The 21,128-nt window shown below is 39.5% G+C and overlaps 2 protein-coding genes across 3 annotated transcripts; one reads left to right on the top strand and one right to left on the bottom strand.

The window, feature by feature from the left end:
* Positions 1–3,300: 3,300 nt before the first annotated feature.
* LOC103709422 (40S ribosomal protein S5) lies at positions 3,301–7,910 on the top strand. Its single transcript, XM_039129985.1, has 4 exons — positions 3,301–3,479; positions 5,540–5,811; positions 7,315–7,518; positions 7,628–7,910. Exons 1-4 carry the CDS (start codon positions 3,423–3,425, stop codon positions 7,680–7,682), a joined length of 588 nt encoding a protein of 195 aa, XP_038985913.1. The 5' UTR covers positions 3,301–3,422; the 3' UTR covers positions 7,683–7,910.
* A 5,669-nt stretch (positions 7,911–13,579) lies between these two features.
* Positions 13,580–17,621, bottom strand: LOC103709421 (60S ribosomal protein L32-1). 2 transcript variants are annotated; one of them, XM_008794742.4, is made up of 4 exons: positions 17,487–17,621; positions 17,138–17,229; positions 14,607–14,788; positions 13,580–13,958 (listed from the first exon to the last, which is right to left on the bottom strand). In XM_008794742.4, exons 2-4 carry the CDS (start codon positions 17,225–17,227, stop codon positions 13,829–13,831), a joined length of 402 nt encoding a protein of 133 aa, XP_008792964.1. In that variant the 5' UTR covers positions 17,228–17,229; positions 17,487–17,621; the 3' UTR covers positions 13,580–13,828. The 2 variants fall into 2 exon arrangements, with proteins under 2 accessions (XP_008792964.1, XP_038985912.1); XM_039129984.1 differs by having other exon boundaries at positions 17,138–17,253; positions 17,487–17,555.
* Positions 17,622–21,128: the final 3,507 nt, after the last annotated feature.

Here is a 21,128-nt window from a genome sequence, read left to right as displayed (position 1 = left end):
AGTTATCTTAGATTAGGGTTTATTTAAATTGATGTTTTATCTTAGAATATTGTTAGAAGTGTGAGACATTGCAAAGTTTTGTTATTTAAAGAACCAAGTTTTACATGCTAGTAATTTATCGTTCCGTTGCGTATCTAGAACTATGAGACTTAATAATTTGTGTTAGTCAACGGAATAAGATTACATTTATTTCAGCTGAATTATTTTGGATTTACATTTTTGAGATTTGGTTAAGATGCCTTGCATGCTCGTGGGGAGAGTTTCCTACGGGTGTGCGGTAGTTGGCGCGGACCCCGGCTCGCGATCTCGGGCCGAGGGGCGCGATAACTTTTATGGTATCAGAGCAGATCCGACCCATAACTTATGTGAACTAGGGAACACTGCAGCACGGATCTATTAGGGCTGACCACAGGCCAATCGTGGTGTTTGTGATTAGATTTGAATAGATATGAATCCTTAGCCTGACGAGGATGTCAGGGCTTGAAAGGAGGAGTACGTAAGGATTCGTGCGGGCGTGTGTTTAGTCCCACATCGGTTATTCGTTGGGTAGATCTTGGGTACTTATACAGGATCAAGGAACCTAAATAATACCTTCCGACTAGCTATTTTGGGTGAGGTCCTGGGTTGTTACAAATGGTATCGGAGCGGATCCGACCCATAATCTATATGGACTAGGGGACACTGCAGCACGGATCTATTGGGGCTGACCACGGGCCAATCGTGGTGTTTGTGATTAGATTTGAATAGATATGAACCCTTAGCCTGACGAGGACGTCAGGGCTTGAAAGGGGGAGTATGTGAGGATCCGTGCGGGCGTGTGTTTAGTCCCACATCGGTTATTCGCTGGGTAGATCTTGGGTACTTATACAGGATCAAGGAACCCAAATAATACCTTCCAGCTAGCCATTTTGGGTGAGGTCCTAGGTTGTTGCAATAACACAATGAAATCAAATGGATGATCTTTTGAAAAATCTGAACCAAAAGGTATGTAACACCATGCTCATATGATTTGCAATGATTAACAAAGATAGTTGTTTATTGTTATATAACATCCTTCACATTCTTGATTCAAGGTATATATGCACATCAAAACCCTTCATAAATTTTAAACTAGGAGCTTAGTTAAAAAGAATTTGTAGATTAAGCTTATTTGCCTTTAAACATCTAGAAATCTCAGTGAGATTATTTGTAGATTAAGCTTATTTGCCTTTAACATCTAGAAATCTTGATATGACCGATAAGAATTTATGTTGTTATTTTTACAAACTAGCAGGTTAACTAGCTTAGTTATATATCATTATGATGGTTCCTAGGATCCCTACTTTTGTAGTCTCTCCCATGGCCCATGTACAAGACTCCCAGGGGGAAAGAAAGACTCAAGGAGTCTTTATTAGCAGAGCCCATGAGAGAGAGAGAGAGAGAGAGAGAGAGAGAGAGAGAGAGAGAGAGAGAGAGAGAGCATGTCCTTATTTTTTCCTTTTTGATCATCATTCCAGCAAAATTAGAGAGAGAGACAGAAAGATTTCAATGTGTTTCCCTTTTTTTTTTGCTTCTTAATCCCAAGCCAGGTGGACTGGTTAAAAATGTTAAAAGTCTATTTTTTCCTTCTTTATTTTTAAAGGCTGACACTAAATTTATAGAATGATTACTCTAGAAAAAAATCACTGAAGCAAAATTCAATATTTGTCTAATAAAAAATGTATTTTATTTTGAGTCTATTTTTGTACACATATGGGTATGGTTATAATACAAATGGAGTATAAGGGGATAAATTCATATCCACTAGAAAATTCAATTATTCCCCTAGCAAATTGAAAATTTAACCTATTGAATATAATCTATAAAATTCAAATATACATAACATCCGGCTAAAACTCTAGCTAGAAACCTAGAAAGTTCATAAAATAGTTAGAAAATCAAATGAGCGTAGTCGACCAAACAAAATTAGAGTAAAGTTAACCTTATCTCGTATCTTCGTATAAGATTCTGATTGCCATTGACATTATTGCTTAACCGGCATGATCCTAGATCGACGCATTCACTGTAGATCGACCTTCGAGCAAGCATATTTATTTGGTATTATTTTTTTGAGAAAATAGATAGGTGACCATTGCTAGCCAATCAGAATTTTATTAGGTAATTAATGTACAAAAAATATGATGTCTTTGATCAAGAGCCCAAGACCAATCCTTCCAAAGGGTAAAAATCTCTTTAGCCAAAAGCTGAAGACTTCATCACAAAATTGAATAGTCTGGAATTTCTTTCCATCCAAATCTTTCCCCAAATTGCTGCAGATAGGATGTCCCATCCTCCTCTAATCTTTTGTACCAAGAATTTTTTTTAAAAAAAACTCTAATCGTTCCCCTTGGACCTCCAAATACCCCAAAATAAAGCAAGAGAGGGAGCTCTTACTTTCCACCTTACTTCTAAATAACTCCCATTAACTGCTTGGCATATCTACATGACAGACATATATGAGAAGAAATCTCCTCTTCACAACATAATGCACATGAAACGGGACAAGGCCAAGCTCTCTTTTTAATCTTTCATAGCACTGAGAAGAAACCCTCAATGTTCCACCCAAGTTAGAGGATGTATAACAAGACTCGACAGTCCAGGCGAGCAAATTTATAATCTAAGATGGGTTGTACAGAGAAACCTAACAGGTTTTGGGGGTCAAAATGTGGGTGCATGGTTGGGGATCAAAATGAGTACAAATAGGGATGGCAATCAGATTAGGCCGGATTATATACGAATTAGGTTGAATATAGATTGGATCAAAAATTTATTAATTTATTTATTAAACATGTCAAAATTTGAAATCTGAATCTAACCTATTTATTAAACAGATAATTCGACCCGACCTACGTAATTCATTTATTAAAATAAATTTAAATATATTAGACACGTTAAGCAAGTTGGATTATTGCAGGTTGTATTTAATTTTAATTTAATAAATTTTAATAAAAATCTAGTTTTGTAATTTGTTATTTAGCAACACATTTTTTATTAGAGTTGCAATGTATACAACTCTCAAAAGGGACTTCTATACGCACATCATAGTTTAAGCTTTAGTTTTGTGTTCAATAAAAGATTTTAAAATACCATTAAAAAGGAAAAACTTTTAGGTTTTGCCCAAGACCTATGTGGTGGGTCCCACCCGCCGGCTTGCGCTCCCAACTCAGGTAAATCTCCCATCTAGCCCGCAATAACCAATCCCAGCCGTACATCTCGGGCTCCAATCTATCGCAACCCGTCCTATAAAACTCGTAGTTTATCTTGAACCGTCCATTTCCCGACTCCCTTTATATAAGCGCTCACTTTCTGAGCCCTCCACCCCTCTCTCGTCTAGGGTTTTGCCGCCGCCCGCTTCGCCCTTTACCGCTCTCTCTCTCCCTCCCCCTCCTGCGAGCTCGGCTCCAATGGCGGTCCAACAAGAGGTTAAACTCTTCAATCGATGGTCCTTCGAGGAAGTGGAGGTCTGTTTTTTTTTCTCCTTCCCATTCCCTCCCTCCATTCCTTCGTTTTGATCTGGTTTTCTTTCTATGTATTCTTTGCCGTAGATCATCCGATTATTGTTTCACTATTAGATTGCATCGATGTTGTTTTATTGGGATATTATTTGTTCGATTTAGTTTGATCGATAACTAAGGAGGTTCTTTTCCCTCCTTTGTTTGGAGCACGACCTCAGTTTGTGAAAGAATCGCGTTTTTTTTATTTTAATGGCGTTGGTCTTCGATCAAATTGCTAAAAGTTAAAAAGAAGGCTTTTTGTGTTTGTCTATTTGGTCGCATGGCCTCAGTTTGTTTAAACGTCGTAGCTTTATTGTGTTGATCTTTTCATTTCTCTCTCAGTTCTTGGTTCTAGTAATTGTTTTTCGTGTCTATTTTTGTCTGCTCTGGTTCGTAAAATATGTTGTGAGCCTCTGAGAGAGTTGATCTTGGGAAGATATGAAGTAGGAACAGCTATACCGATAGTAAGCTTGGGAACCCTTTACACATTGCTAGTATTTTGATGCATCTTTAATGTGAAGAGGGAGATTAATTAAAAGTACGAGCTGACTAAAGACAATGACCTCAATTTGTTTAAAGGTCACAGCTTGATGGTGTTGGTCTCCTCTTCTCCCTCAGTTTTTGATTCGAGTAACTGTGTTTTGTGTCTGTTTTCGTCTGCTCTGGTTCGTGTAAAACATGTAGCGATCTATGTTGTAGAGCCTCTAAGAGAGTTTTGATCTTGGGAAGCTATATGTTGTATAGCTTGGGAACCCTTTACACATTGCCAATATTTTCATGCATCTTCAATGAAGACTGAGATATGAGCAAAAGCAAAGTTGTTATAGACAATGTGGTGTAGAATCAACTGTGACAGTGGGCATGTGAAATAAAGATATGGGAAGCCTAAGTGAAGGCAAATATCTCGGTTTTGGTGAAAGAATCAAGAAAGATGAGGTGCACCTAGGGTAATATGGATAAGTCCGAGAAGCTTGCCATGGCAGTACATGGAAGTATGTAATTGTTTATAAGAATGAGTGCAAGTAAAGATCTCCATAGCTGACCCCAAAAAGTGAGTATAGACTTTCTGGTCATTGTTATATACATATATAAATGTCTTTTAAGTGGAGGATATTGATGGGCTGTCGTGTTGGTCCTGAAGTGGCATTTAAAACTTTAGAAATTTGGATGATCATGTTTCAGTGTTACTGAGATACAATTGGCTATTTAATGGATTCATTAATGCAGTGAGAGAATTTAGAATATTGGTTTATTGGAACACATACCAACTTGAGAATTTAGAGTTTTTGTTTATTGGAACATACGCCAACTTGTTCCTGTGGTATGTATGGTAGAATGATTATATATTAAGAATTTTAGAGGCCAATTAGGGGTGGATACCAGTAAAGTATTGGATATCTGGCTAAAATGGAGTTGTTATTTGAGTTGTTGTTGTTAGGTTGATGCTTGTGATCTTTAATGGAAATTGTCAACATTAAGATATATGGATAATTTTTATCATTTTATAAATAACGTGATCCAAGCTCTGGATGAGGATTTAGAGACAGAATTACATGAATCAGATCTCTTTATTATTAGTTAGTACTGTACTACTGGTCATAGCATTCAGAAGCGGTAGGAGGGTTTGTTAGAGATTATTGGGCTGACTGCTATAGAATATGATCTTGGGGAGGTTTATTCATGTATAGGGCGCTATGTTTACCACAGCAAGGAGTCATAGCATGTGCATAGGGCATTATCTTTAGCCAATTATGGAGGTGTATATTGCAAACCAACATGGAAAAGGTTTGCATCCATATGGACTCAGCGTCTAAAAATTTATAAAAGTGGAAATATCTCTGGTTTCTTATTTCTTGTAAGCCTTGTCACAAACATTTAATCCGTTTTCATTTTTTCAATCAAATTGCTGATAGTAGCAGAGTCTTGTATGAAATGTCTACATACTGTTACATCTAAGGAACTGAAAGAGGCTTCTAGCTTTTTATTTAACTAAAGCTGATTGCATATTACTCTATTCCATAATGCAGGTCAGTGATATTTCGCTCGCTGACTACATAGCCGTGTCTCCTGCCAAGCATGCTACTTATCTTCCACATACTGCAGGACGATATGCGGTCAAGAGATTCCGCAAGGCTCAGTGCCCAATTGTGGAAAGACTGACCAATTCTTTAATGATGCATGGTCGTAACAATGGAAAGAAGCTCATGGCTGTTCGCATTGTCAAGCATGCTATGGAGATTATTCATCTGCTTACTGATGCAAATCCGATCCAAGTTATTGTGGATGCTATCATTAACAGGTGAATGAACTTGATATTTAAATTTCTGTTAGACTTTATAAGTCATTCTGTTAAAAGCTAGGCAGGTTTCTTTAGTCAGCAAGCACTACAATTCTGTTGAAATAAGATAATATACTGCTCCTCATACACTCCAACCATCCAGGGTGACTGAGATCCCAAAACATTTACAAGCCCCCAGCAACCAAGGATGTTCTTAATACCTTCTGCCACAGTTAAAACCAAACACCTGCACAGTCCATTCACCCTGCAAACCTTATCAAATACAAAGATGCCCACTAGTTGGGTAGCATGGTCCACACCATGCTAATTTCTTAGTAGATCATCCGCTTATGTTATGAACTTCTATTGCACAACAAGTGCAAATTTTCCAAATCCTGTCCTCAATATTGGATATTGTTTCATATCAAAATCATCAAAAAGATTATTAAGCAAGACAACCTCTAAACTTATTGGTTTTGTAGGTTTAATTTTGAGTTTGTAACTTGCAGCTCGCCTTGTTTTGAGTGGAATAGGTTCAACTCGGATGGTCTCTGAAAACTTGGATTTTCAGAAGCATGCATCCTACTGCTGTACTTATGTTCTGATTCATGGGAACTTTAAAATCTTCACTAGCGTAGATGAGTGAGAGATTCTGAAAAATAAATAAAAACACTATAATAAGAGGCTATTTGCTGTTCATTATTGAATTATCTGATGTCTCAGTTTGATTTACTTTTGCAAATTCATTAATAGTCATTTGTTAGTTACTTAGGCAAGATCTATATCTTTTAGAAATTAAATCTTTATCTTTTAGAATTAGTGGTTTTGAAATCACCTACCAAAGATCAAAGAAAGATCCATGTTATATAAATAGAAAGACTCGGCCAAATTGCTTGCATTGGCTTCCTGTTTTATAAGGTATTCAGATATCCATTATCGTGGTTGGATGATGAGGTGGCCTGGGAAGCCTTCTCCGACCTTTTTTAAGAATCTGATATTATTTCTGAATGAATATTCTGAGAAAGGCATTGAGTCTTATTTGATTGATGTGCAAATTGCAATCCTTGGAACCCATGTGACATGTTTTACTGGTCCACCTCAAGCTAAGGCGCCGCTGGAGAAGCTTTATTTTCCTGTCCCTCATTATTCCGATACATGGTAATCCTTGTCATTCCGAGTTTTGAGGTGGAAACACCTTTCAAGTGGTTGTAAGCACTGTTAGACTGATAATTTTCTTAATTGTTGAAGCCTCTCGTTGCTCGTCTGAGTCATTTAAATTTGTTGTTTAACTTGGTTTTGTATCTTGGTCTGTCTGTGCGAGTATTCTAAAAGTTTGAGTGGTAAACTTTAGAAATATTGTTTAGGTTTTCTTATGTCAATTGTTATACGCAAATCGTTTTTCAGAATTTTAATTCATCCCTCTTGTTTCAGTTGTTACTTTTGATTGTGTAATGAGTGCCCCTTGTTTCTTAACAATAAATTTATTTTTTTTAATATATATATATTGCTACTTGTGAGTTACAGCGGCCCAAGAGAAGATGCAACTCGAATTGGGTCGGCTGGAGTTGTTCGACGTCAGGCGGTTGATATTTCCCCATTGAGGCGAGTTAACCAGGCAATATACCTCCTTACAACAGGTGCACGTGAAAGTGCTTTTAGAAATATCAAGACAATTGCTGAGTGCCTTGCTGATGAGCTAATTAATGCGGCTAAGGGTTCTTCGAACAGGTGGTTTAACCTTAAATCTCTCCCCTTTCCATCCTTTTTTTGCAAAAACATAGTTTATTCTTGCTAAACATTATTATCATAAATGCTTATTTGCTGCTATTTTTGACAGTTATGCAATTAAGAAGAAGGATGAGATTGAGCGCGTTGCTAAGGCAAATCGTTAAGTTTTCAGAGTTTTTATGCATCATCCTATGGTCGTCGTTATGCTTAAATCAGGATTGTCCCGTTATTTTAATTTAGTTCTCAGAGTCTGAGTCTGTTGTCAAGTAGAGCTTGGAACTGGTGTTTGTTGCAGTATTTAAGGTTTGAACCTTGATCACAATTGTAATTGGCACTCTGTTTGGCATTGCAATCATCTAATGGCATTCCGTTGTGGTAATATGTTGCAATAATTAACACTGTTGCATAACCTGTTTTAGATGTGTTCAAGTTAGTTGGCCTATGATTATGCTTTAAGAACTTAGATGAATGATTATGCTCCACGTGAGCCCAACTAAGCGCAGGAGGGGATCAGGCTGATGGACCACAAGCCGGCCCGCCTACCAGCAGCCCCCTCCGGGCTAGGCGGGAGGGCCTCGACGCCGGCCGGCGAAATACGCCGCTTCTGGAGCCGGAGTCTGTCGCTGGCCATCACGGAGGGTACATGGACTGGGGGAGCCCGCGGTGCTGTGGGAGGTGGTGTTTGCCAATGGGTTTTGGCAGATCTGGCTTTCCGGCGAGGCTCGTGCATCCGCGTAGGGCCGGCCGGCTGGCGGGCTCAGGGGCAACGGAGGCAGTGGAGAATTGGCGTGGCGGTGCTCTGGTGGTGTCCCCTGTAGATGGCGGGACGGAGGCGGCCGGGAAGGTTAGCGTGGAGGATGTGGCTCGTGGAAATCCGAGATGCCAACCGGTTCCCGGGGCACGGGAGGGACAAGCCGGACGTCAGGGGCCCGCGGCACGGTGTGGACCGGCACGCCCTTTGGGTCTATGGAGTAGGGTGAACCGGCACGCCCTCCGGGGCTTGCGGCCCAGGAAGCAGGGAGTGAGCTCAATCATGGGGTGGTAGAGGTCTCTAGTGGGCCGACCCATAAGGAGATGGTTAATCAAATGAAGAGGATTATAGAGAGGCAGGGGCAGGGGGTGGCCAATGCTGAAGGTGGGTCACGGGATAAGGTGGTCTCGTCCCAGCCAGCTACTGGTCAGTCTTCTCAATGAAAGCCCTACTGTGGAACTGCTGGAGGGTGGGGAAATCATCCTTTAGACTTGCTTTTCCAAGGTTGGTTAGCCTTCATAATTCTGATATTTGCATTCTGTTTGAGACTACGTTGTCGAGGGCCAGTTTGGAGCCGGCTTGATGAGCCATTCCGAGATCGTGGAGGACGTATGCAGTGAAGTCGCAAGGGTTGTATGGAGGTATTATGGTTATATGGAGGATGGGTTCTTGTAGCATTGATGTGTTTCGCAAGTGCAGTCAGCAAGTGGCTTTAGTGATCTCAGAGGATAGTGGGCCGCCATGGGTCTTATTGGTTGTCTATGGGAGGAGGCCACCAATATTATTCAACTAGGGTATCCGGTATTGATAGCAGGGGACTTCAACTGCATCGAAGCCCCGGAGAAGAAGAGAGGTGGGAAGGTCTTCACCAATAAAATTGAGTGCAGGAAATTTCAGGATTTTATTTTGACTAATGGCTTAGCAGACCTTGGTTTTACCGGCCTAAGGTTTACCTGGTGTAACAATCGGCTAGGGCGAGCATGAGTTTGGGAGCAGATCGATCGTGTCTCCGCTTCGACCAAGTGAATCTGAAGTAGGGGTAGCAATTGGGTCGGGTCAAGCATAAACAGGTCGGGTCAAGCATAAACAAGTTTGATCAAAAAATTATAAACCTGAACCCGACCTGTTTATTAAACAGGTCCGGAATTACAATATGAACCCAACTTGTTTAATAAACAGGTCACCTGACTCGACCTGTTTAAGGAAAGAAAAGAGTGGGGGCTGGGGGGATGGGAGGGGAAAAGATGAGAGAGAGAGAGAGAGGCAGGAGGGTAAAGCCGTAAAGGAGAGAAAAAAAAAAATTCTTGCTCATCTTCTTCCCCGATCGGCCTTCCCCACCATGGCTGCGCCCGAGCTGCCACCCCGCACCGCCCACGGCCTCCGCCTTGCCGCGTCGCCGCTGGAGCTTCACCGGTCGAACCACCACCTCAAGATTTGCCACGACTACCGTTGTGCCGCCATTGCAGTGCCGCACCGAGCCGCCACCGCTGAGCCCTCCTCCTCCTAGCGGCAGTCGGCCTCTCGGCCTAGACTATCGGGTTCACCTGCGCTCCCCCCTTCCGCACTCCGCTACGGAGCTCCGGCATCCTTCATCCATCCAACCTCATGCCGGAAAAACCCTATATTTTCCAGATTCTCCAAATCCTATCTCGCCAACGAGGAAGAGAAGAAATCCGGAGAGATTCGAGCGACGACGACGAGAGCGCCAATCGGGATACCGGATTTGCTGGTGATGATGAACAGAAACCGGATTCGAGTGGTGACGGCGATAGGGATACCGGATACGGATTAGAAAATCGAAAGGCCGAAAGGGGAAAACACTCTGGCCGTGATTTGTAAAGGATACCGGATATGGATTAGAAAATTATTTAATATTTATAGGTTAAACGGGTCCAATAACTAAAACCTGTATCCGACCCAATTAATAAACGGGTTAAACGTGTCAACCTGTTTACAACCCGAACCTGTTTATGGCGGGTCGAACACGGGTCGGGTTGGCGGGTCGGGTCATATTTTGCCACCCCTAATCCAAAGGCTTCCAGACTACAACCCTGTACTAGTGAGTACCCCATATTCTGTTCAGATTCATAGCCACTTGTCCAGAATTGCCTCAGACCACAGCCCTGTATTAGTGAGTACCACACATTCTATTCAGATTCATAGCCCATTTCGGTTTGAGAAGGTATGGTTGTCCTACCTGCGGTCATGGGAAGTGGTGAGGGAGGTATGGCAAATGCCAATCCAGGGGAATGTGATGGACAGGGTGACCTAGAAGTCGGAGATGAGCAGATGTCGGTTGATTGGTGGAACAAGGAGGAGGTGGGAGACTTGTTCAGGAGAGTGGAGGGAGTCGAAGCATCCATCACCAGACTTTAGGCTCTAGAGGATAGCGGCGAGGGACTGTCAGAGGCCGATCAGGATGAGCTCAGAGGACTACTGACTTTGCAATATTCTTTACTCAGGCAGCAGGAGGTGTTTTGGAGACAGAAGTTGGGAGTTCAGTGGATTAGAGAGGATGATCGGAACACGAAGTTTTTCCACCAGTCGACCATCATCCGAAGATAGCAGGACAGGATCCGCAGGATACGGGACAGCAGTGGGCAGCTTTCCGAGGATACAGAGGTCGTGAGGAGGGTCCTGGAGTAGTTCTTTTGTTCTAGATGGACCGATTCAGGGAGCATGAGTGGTAGAGCATGGGGGCTAGCCCCAAAGGAGCAGATATCTAAAGAAGAGAACGATGCTTTGATCAGACCAGTATCAGATACGGAGATTTAGGAAGCTCTCTGGTCCTTGGTGAGGACAAAGCCCCGGGGCCAGATGGGTTTCCTCTACTTTTCTTGAGGAGGTATTGGCACGTTGTCAGATGGAAGGTGTTAGCGGCGATTCAGCAGTTCTTTATATCTGCGTCGATGCCCGATGAGTGGAGGCAAACCTTCAGTACATTGATTCCGAAGCGACAAGGCCAAGTGGAGCTTAGCCACTTTAGACCAATTAGCTTGTGCACCACATTGCATAAGGTGGTGGCGAAGGTATTGGTCCAGAGAGTGCGAGGTATCCTACTAGGATTATATGCCCTGAGCAGGGAGCTTTTGTTGGGAGACGTTCGATCTCTGATAACGTCCTCATTGCCTAGAAGTTTATGACTGACCTGCAGTAGGTGCCTCGGTGTAGAAGTCTTGGGTGACCCTACCCCTGGCTTCCTGAAGGTGAATTTCGATGGTAGTGTGACAAACGAAGGGAAAGGCAGAAGTGCAGGTTTTGTCATCAAAGACCATGAGTCCAAACTTGCGGCGGCGGAGGGTCAGCGGATTTTTGATGCCTCGATGGTGTGTGCTGAGCTCAGAGCAGCCTCAGAGGGTACCTTTTTTGCCCGTCGGATATTGGGTGCGGACCAACTTATTCTTGAGGGCGACTCAGCCACGGTGATCGGCTGGGTCCGGAGTTGGGGGCGTGCAAGTGAAGATAGGCCGTTGCTCCTCGACATTTGCAGACTACTGCAGGAATGTAATGGTCATCAGGCCACACATACCTACAGGGAAGCGAATGGAGCGGCTGATTGGATTGCATCCTATGCGGCCCACCATTCTGATGAATTTGTGTGGAGGAACCGGGACATAGTGCCGGGTTCTTTATCTGCTTTGTTGTTTTCTGATTTTGTTGGCCGTATCCACATCCGTAGGATGTGAACCGTTGTACCAAAAATAAAAAGAACTTAGATGAATGTCTTATCAAACTTGATATTCTTAAATTATTAAATTAGAATCTCTCCTATACGTGGCAAAAAGAACAAGATATGTTATTACTTATAGGGGATTGATAACCTACTCTCTGTTATGGTAGGTTATCAATCTACCCATTTTTCATTGGACAAAAAATATCCTTATTTTTTGTAACTTTTAAGGGTGTTTTATGTCTTTTTACAATCTCACATTAACTCACCCTCTCAACCCCAATTAATGCTCTCTCCCTCTCTCTCTCTCTCTCTCTCTCTCTCTCTCCGGTGTGTGTATGTGTATATGTGTGTGTGTATGCATGTATGTATATGTATGTCTATGTATGTATGTATATGTGTGTATGTATGTATGTATGTGTATGTATATGTATATGTATATGTATGAGAGAGAGAGAGAGAGGGAGAGAGCATTAATTGGAGGGTTTAAGAGGGTGAGTAAATGTGAGAATGTAAAAAGACATAAAATACCCTTAAAAATTATAAAAAGTAAGGGTATTTTTTGTCTAATGAAAAATGGGTAGATTGATAACCTACCATAACAGAGAGTAGGTTATCAATCCCCTTACTTATATTGTCAAAAATTAAACGGATATATTCATAATTCAAATAAATTTTATTAGATCACTCTTTATTTCGATATCTCAAGAGAATCATTTATTTTTCCCTTTTCTACACTAAACATTCTAAGGTAATTGAGAGACAGTGAGACAAATTCGGTTACCGACTTCTTGGATATTAAATCAGCCACTAGAACTTTGTTTCTTCTGGGCAATGCTACCATAGCTTGGTGATCCATTGATAGAAAATTATATCTCGGGACACCAGCTGAACAGAGATGGTGAATTAAAAATATGATGCCAGAGCTTCCTTTGATGGCAAAACCAATTCCGGCTATATTAACCATTATGACAATAAGGCCATTAATCAAATTGACTGATTAAGAAAGTACCAACAAAAAAAATAAACCAGCATATCCAACTGTCACAAAAATATAAAATAATATAAATTTTTTTTTAAGCTCATGAAAACTTGGCAGATCAATCTTTATGACAAGATCTTACAAATAAAAAGTTTGATGTGGTATAAAACAAAGCTGATTTCATAATCATGCTACAGCAAAACTTTTGAAGAATGTCTACTCCCATAGTGTTCATATTAGTGGCAAAATTAATGAAAAGTTAAAAAATACTTTTAATGAATATGAGCAAGAAGCCTTTACTTAAATTTAGTCATATCTTCTTGGTGGGTATCTATTTAAAAACCATCGTAAAGGCCACGGTTAACGTCCGTTGGTAGTACAAACGCTCCTCTGGCTTTCGCTGCTTTAAACTTTCCGTTTCGAACCAAGCGATACATCCAATTTAAACTGGGGTGGACCTAGAGCAAACTAGTTTATCCCACAAACCAGAGTAGCCTCGCGGAAAGAACGGGCATCACCTCGCATTCCACGATAACCCTGAAGCATTCTAATTCTGCCAAGGATGAATTATTTATAAATAAATCATTTTCGAAAACAATTTCTTAACTAATCATACTAGAGTTTCCATGCACTTAACTCCAGCACACACACAATGATAAAAACGACCTGCATGATCATGCTACAAATGGGTTACCAACTTAATCATCAACATTGACAACAGCTATAGAAGAGTGCATAAACATAAAAGTGAGAGCAACATTCAGTTCAGGTGGTGATAAGTGATGGTGAGTCATCACTGAAAATAATAGTCACAACCTCAGAAACAAAACCGCTGCCTAGACTAGAGGAGTTTCCAAAACCAAAATAATGGATAACTATAGAAGTTGAAGTTTCCAAAACTAGGAGGTCACTCATCCTCCTGGCTGCGGAGCCTCGCAAGCTTGTTGGTGACAACAATGTCTAGTTGTGCAGCTCGCTCTACAATCTCCTTGCGCTTCCTTGTAGAGACATCGTGTGCAATTTCAGCACAGTAAGTCCTAGAAAGAAACATTAAAGTTAAGCATGGTGAGATAAGATTTTTTAACCTCAAAAGATATAAATCTAGGATCCCATATTTAATTAGTAAATTTCTTGCACCGAAAAATAGGCATGGAAAAAAGACTAAAACCAAAAGCAGAAATTCATGCAGCTTGTAACTGAAAAGCTTCAAAAATTAGCCCCATTTTCCAATAAATCCTTGCTAATGAAAAAAAGTCAAGCAACTACCCAAAATCTCCAACTCCATTTCAGGAGTCATGACTTTTCTTACTGCAACAAGGTTGCTCTTTAGCTTCTGACAAACATACCATTGTTAATACATGCACACTTAATATCTTTTTAAGCTGGAATGAAGATTGTCTTTTCTTGTGCAAGCCCATGAAAAATGCATAATTGCAGAAAAAATTATGCAATAACCTTAAGAAGCATACCTTCTGCAAATTTCCAACCTACCAATATTAATTTACACAAAAAAAGCACATTGTGTGTTCACGCATGTACATGCATTCAGAAATGCATGCACCTTCCAAGTAGAGAAGCAGAAGAGAAATATATATTACTGTATGTGCTCAGAGCAGATGCTAAAATATCGAGTCCATCTGATCTTTACCATCCAATCATTGAATCAAAAATAGCATGCATCATACCTGTTGTGCATCATAAGCAACTCTAGCTCAGATACATTGTGAACCACAAACTTCTTGAAACGGTTGGGCAGGTAATGCCGGGTCTTCTTGTCAGATCCATAACCAATGTTGGGCATCAAAGTACATCCCTTGAACTTTCTTCTCACACGAGAATCAATACCCTTAGGCCTACGCCAGTTGGGCTATCAAATAAAAAAAATTCAACCATGTTACTGAAGAAAAACAGTAAACAAGCAAGCATTGCTTCATAGGATTCAGAAATAAAAGACAACAGATGATGCCAAGGCTAATGGCAGGAGTCCAACCCACTCGGTCTTAGCAGGGCTAGAACCCATAAAATCATATCATGACAAGCCCGTAAGTATTGCTCTCTATCTAAGAAGTGCTTCGAAAATTACAGCCACTTTGAATTCTTCCCAATAATCCAGTTCAAAGTTTGCAACTAAACAGTGTAACTTGCTACAATCTCAAATTAGATAATAACACAACGTAATTTCTAACAAGGAATTTTTTTTAAAAATGATTTTTTAATAAAAATATTGTCTAGTAAAAATTTAAACAATCCTCTTATTAAAGGATCTCATCAGACTAGGAGTGATGAAGTAACTTGAATATCATTTCCCAAGTCCCAAGATCAGCTAAATTTTCAAAACACTTCCAATCTTCAAAGAAAAGTATCTTCATGTCACAAATCAACAGGCCCCCCAGCCAAATCCTTATCCTAAAAACAGAATAAGCAGCACCAACATATGTTCCATAACATAACCTTCATGTGTTACATGAATGCATCAAATACTAAGGGAAAAGAAGTTGTAGAGCAGATACCAGTGATAGACCATATAACAAAAGTTTAAAAGTGCAGAACTAGGCTCATGATCAAGGCCAGTCTAGGCCAGTCTGGGTCACATACATATATCAACCTAGCAAATGTTGTGACTATGATTTAGTGCTAAAACAAAACCTAATAAAGACAAGAAGAATAATACCTTCAGGTGCTACACGAATGCATCAAATCCTAAGTGGAAAGAAGTTACAGAACTTATACCAGTGATAGACCGTGCACCAAAAGTTTAAAAATGCAGAACTATGCCCATGATCAAGGACAGTCAGTCAAATACATAAATATCAGCCTAGCAAATGTTGTGACTATGATTTAAAGTGCTAAAACAGCAGCTAAAAAGAACAATAAGGACAATAAAATGGAAAAACAAAGATTCCCTTTCAGTAATATATAGTTTTATGTATGAATTTACACCAGAAAGCTGAGGGTCCATGCAAATGCAAGATGAAAAAAAAATCTCTTGATAGAGGTCAGGACTTCCTGATCAAATACTACACATTAAAATCAGAAAACAAAATCATAAAAGCCTTAAAATGCCTCCTACACCCTAACCTCTGACCTTTGCCATTTCAACCAAAACAATGGTCGTATGCTTTTCCAGGACAATGCAGGCATATTTACGAGATTACATACGAGATTACATGATTGGTAAGCTTTCATAGAGGCAACTTATCAAAAGTGTATTGAAAATAACTTCAAAATTGCTGTTGGAATTTGTGGGTTGACTCACAGACATGGCTAAAAACCTAAGTCCAGAACATTTGAAAATCCATCAACCAAAAAAATGGATGCCTCAAAAATTATAAGTATGTCATTCCAACCCAGAAGAGGTCTATGCATCACTTTCTAAACTAAGAGTATGAAACTACTGCGTTTTTACCATGACGGTATCCGTGTTATGATGTTATGTTTACTCAGTGGTCATTTATCTTAGAAAACCCAATCTCATTACCTGCAACATTATGTTTGCAAAAGTAGAGATTAACTGATTTATTCATCAATAAGTCTTTGAAAGACATAATTTAGAAGCATAGCCCATCAAATCCTTTTGCATGGACTGTTGAATTTTCATAGTTTAGTAAATAGTCAAGTAATACCAAGGTTTCCATGAATGTTTGACTTTCTCAGGAGCAACCAGGGATGTCGTGATGTCTTTAAAAGATTGTAAATCATGTTCATATATTAGCAATCTTTGCAAGCTCTCCTGCAAAAATGCACATTGCACTCAAAAGTTGAAGCTTTTCCATCATTCTAATCTTAAACTCGGCATCAACATTGCAGTCATGGTAGAGGAAAGATTCTAGGAGGGGCATTAGTGATTAAGCCTACGTACTCATCCTTCAAGTACAACGTTACTAACTCATTTAATCAATCATTGTTTTACAAGAACAAACTAATCCATAGTGGCTAACCAAGTATTAACTGCAACCTTTTATCCTTGAAATCCCCACAGATATAACATCTCGCATCAGATAAACTAAATTATCTAAAGAGGAGAAATAAAAGGCCGATACTAGTATCCAATACGTCCAAGATTCACATAAATGTACTTCTCAAAAAAGGAACAAATACATACAGGTATCATTGAAGTACAAATCAAATAAACGCCAAATCTAATCCTTTCCAAAACATCAATTTCGACGAAGATCACAAAATTAACAAAAAATGAGGTGGGGAGCCGAAATATTACCTTCACCGAAATCTTGCGGTCACTCTGGGCCCTCTTAAACTTCTTGACACGCTTCTTAACGATCCTCTTTGCGAGCAACGGAACCGCCATTTCTTCACCACGAAAAAGCAGCAAAGCTAATAAGAAATTTGGACTCTTGTATAGCATCCGAGAGGAAAAAATAAAAGATTACAGCAAAAACCTAACAGATCTAACAATAAAAATCCAGAAATACTGAAGCCAAAAAGAAATCCATAAAATCAAATATTCCCGGACAAATCTTAACAGGCCGTATAAGATCAATTCAAAGCCATCAATCGCACATCCCACTCGAAACCATACCAGAAACGCGAAGAGAATAAGAGAATACCTCCGGATGGTGGCGGAAACCCTAACCCTAGAAAAGAGAGAGAAGAGGACAGAGACGGCTGCGACCCCTAAGCCTACTTATAAGCGACGGAGCTTAGGGTTTCTGGCTGTGTGTATTTGGGTCTGCGGGTGACCTATTTTGGCTCGAGTCGGACTAAAAATTCCCATTTCGGTTCAATCGCAACCCAGTCTGGTCGAACCAGATAAATAAATAAATCTATATTTCACACAAAATATCTCATATTTCATATAATGCGATTAATCCAATACAACCGCACCCAACTTGAGGCTAACCTAACTCAACTCGGATTTAGCTTAAAACTGTTCTGGGTTAGGTTAAACAGCATCCTGTTCCGAGAGAGGGTTGGGTTGGTCTCCGATTCGATCCGCCCCCCGGCTGGGAGGCATCTACCTCATTCCGATCATAAGGAGAGGTTCACCATGATGGGGGGTAAGGTACTTGAATTCTTTCCGTTCCGGAAAGAATTCAATGCATAGGGGACCATCCTTTATATTTTCGGCATGCTCGAATATTTACGGATTCGCAGGGGGCTGTTCGCCCTACTTAGTTGACTGACAATGACAAAGGCTTGCGAAACAAAGTAGCGCCTTTCAAATTGAATCTTAAGTAGTCTATCAGTGGTGCGAAGCGGCTTTGCCCCGAGGTGGGAAAATATATGGGTTAAGATTAGGAAATGTATAGGTTGGATTAGCATCCTGTTCTCACGTATATATGAAGTCTATGGGTTGTCCCTTCTCATTTTTGTTCTTATTCTTCTATACTTTCTTTATGGTGATAAAAAAAGATGCATAGATGAATACAAAATTTGAACCTAAGTCTAATACAAAATTAGATGGATTTATTCAGCTTTAAAAATTGGCATAAGATATCTCTAGTGATGCAAGCAAGCTCAACAAAGTAATAGGTTCGAGCTATACATGCTTGGTTCGAGCTCAAGCAAGCCTAGAAAAAATTGTTTGAGTTTGACTAAATTAAGACATACATGAGCTTCTTATCTAGCCAAGCTAAGCCATTATATGATTTTATAAATATTTTAGGCCCAAGCTTGGCTAGAGCCGAGCTCTAAACTATGTTTCTGCTCGAATCATTTACTAACTGAGTCGAGAATGAACCGAACTGGTTGAGCCGAACCCAAGCTGCTCATAAGCATTCTGGATCTTTTGCAACTCGAATTATGTTATGGCATGGCATTACTAACTAGATGGGTTGCAATAAATTTGTCAGAAATGAAAGTGAAATGAAGCTCTTTACTTGACGGGTCGATTTGGAGCTTGTCAATTGATCTAATCCTGGTTACACTAGCTTGTTGGCTTCGTTATTTGCACATAGAAGGCTTCATGTAATCATGATGAAGTTGAGGAAAAATGTCACCAAGGCTCTACGCTATTTCTTTTGATTCAAATTGATTAGTTTTCTCTTGCCAAGTCTTGCAATCTTTGTGAATCATTGTTCAAAGCATCAAATACAGGTGTGTCGATGTGGCCTGTAGAATAAATATTATCATATAATCATTAGAATTTTGGAATGCGATGTACGTGGCTTAGCTCAGATGATGAATACAACTTGAATATTAATTTATAACTCAATAAGCAAATGGAGTAAAATAAGCCAAAAATCATAAAATTCAGTAGAGAATGTTGTGATGTTTTAAATAAATATTCTTATTATTTACATCCAAAAATTAATTGGCCATTGATCAACCAAAATAAATGGTCAAAAAATTAGACCAACCAAGATTTAGTTAATTATGTATCCGATCTCGAAATTTTACTGTATCCTCCTATTAAGAACGAGATTTAGTCATACATGGAGGGCCCGCCTACAAAATTTTCTTCCATCAAACATAAAGGGAAGAAAGGCATAATTTAGTCAAGGTAAGTTAATCTAGCATAAATGTTGCCATTGTGGTTGGCAATAAAGTTGGCTACCTAATCTGCCACTCAATTCCCACTCCCTTACTAGTTAGTCATTTGGAAATTTGCTATTCTAAGAAAGGGCATCAAGCAAACAATGGTAGGTAGCCCAAACCTACAAGGACATGTCAGGACACTTGTTGAATGCCCATGAGATATTTATCATAACTTGTGTGATTTTTCTTCGCCTAGGTCATCGTCGGCTAGGTCAAGTTTTAGTTCAAGGTGCATGGTTCGCATGGTCTAGTAGGGAAGGTTGGGTATGCTTATTTCTTTGATTTTCATGTGATTACTTAGAACTAATAAAAATACGATGAAAAAAGACACTAGAAATCAAGCTAAACATATCGCAAGAATACCTTAAAAAATTGGATCGTAGAGTTGTTACAATGAACCAATCTAATTACCAATATGGGTCGAAAAGTCAACCTTGTGTTATATGTTGATGAGACTGATGATCATCTCGGAGAGTACCTTTTACTACTCTAAGGCATTCTATTGGGAAAATCATATTAATCTTGTAATATGTAATGATAAAGTTTTTAATGTGCTGAAAAATTGAAGAACGTATCCATGAAAATCAATAGCAGGTTACCAATTTTGAGTGGAGGCTTTAAATTGATCTAAATCCAAAGTGATGACAAGATTATGGATTGTCATTATTGATGGCAACTATCAAAACATAGAAATTTGCTACGGGCATTTGGTTGGTGGGTTTTATGTAAACTTTATAGAATTATCTTTTTGGTTTGCTTCAAATGAAACCTAAAACTGAGAATTATAAAAGCTGCCTCATTCTGACAAAATATTATCAAAAACTTGAGCCACTTTTATGTAGTTTAAGGATTAAGGATACTAATCTGCCTTACAAAAAACCTATCTTTTTTGGAAGTTCAAGAGTCCTTTTTCTATAGAAGTCTAGTATATTTTAGACCTTTTAAAAGGATGACCTAAAAATATTTATCAAAATATTAGAACTTAAGCCATTTTTTATATAGTTTAAGGATCAAGGATACTGACTTTCTTACATACCTGACTCACCGTTTACACACCTTCTCGGGCCTTAGGATGCATACATATTCACATTGAACAATTTCTTCTGGCCTATAGGTGGTCTTGGGCCGAGCCAAATATGGGCCGATCTTAGTAGTTTGTAATGACATGTTACAAATTACAAAAGTTTATGGGCTCACATATGCAGTCCCAAGTTAGGATTTTAGAGCATCAAGACTTTGTCATCATTTTAGCTATGAATTCTCCCTTCAATTAAGACCACTCCTCCTTTAATCAGAATTATTAATTATACCAAAAACTTTTGCTCTTGATGTACATATTATTTAATCTCCAGCCAAGATGGGCAAGGATATCAGGCTCTTTAAGCCTAGTTTATATTTAAAGTGGTTTAAAAACTTATGATCCAAATTCCATACTCCAAACCCACCCAAATGCAAGTTGGACCAAGGAGGCTGTGGGAAAGCTCAACCAAATGCACACATCACATTTTATAATCATTTGTTAATAAAATTCAAAGACAACCAGGTGGAGAATTGGAGGGCATGCCAACAATATAAAAGGTAAGCAATTATAGGATTGTTGACACTCATTGTTGCCATATAAGACTTTTATGTCTTTCTTTACATGTGGATCATAATAGAATTATGATTTGTACCAAGCTTGGTTGCAAATAATTAGGTTTCCATCTTCTCCC

The sequence above is a fragment of the Phoenix dactylifera genome, chromosome 9 (assembly GCF_009389715.1).
Source record: "Phoenix dactylifera cultivar Barhee BC4 chromosome 9, palm_55x_up_171113_PBpolish2nd_filt_p, whole genome shotgun sequence".
In the NCBI taxonomy this organism is placed as follows: Eukaryota; Viridiplantae; Streptophyta; class Magnoliopsida; order Arecales; family Arecaceae; genus Phoenix; species Phoenix dactylifera.
Note: the sequence above shows the minus strand (reverse complement) of the source record. Positions and strands in the feature narration are given on the sequence as shown.

Excerpts from the sequence above, each read along its gene's own strand:
- LOC103709422 (XM_039129985.1), top strand. The coding sequence starts at position 3,423 with ATGGCGGTCCAACAAGAGGTTAAACTCTTCAATCGATGGTCCTTCGAG. Across the intron at positions 5,812-7,314 it reads GTGGATGCTATCATTAACAG|CGGCCCAAGAGAAGATGCAA; the intron begins GTGAATGAACTT and ends TGTGAGTTACAG. Across the intron at positions 7,519-7,627 it reads GCTAAGGGTTCTTCGAACAG|TTATGCAATTAAGAAGAAGG; the intron begins GTGGTTTAACCT and ends TATTTTTGACAG.
- LOC103709421 (XM_008794742.4), bottom strand. The coding sequence starts at position 17,227 with ATGGCGGTTCCGTTGCTCGCAAAGAGGATCGTTAAGAAGCGTGTCAAG. Across the intron at positions 14,789-17,137 it reads ACCGCAAGATTTCGGTGAAG|CCCAACTGGCGTAGGCCTAA; the intron begins GTAATATTTCGG and ends TTTATTTGATAG. Across the intron at positions 13,959-14,606 it reads TTGCTTATGATGCACAACAG|GACTTACTGTGCTGAAATTG; the intron begins GTATGATGCATG and ends GTTTCTTTCTAG.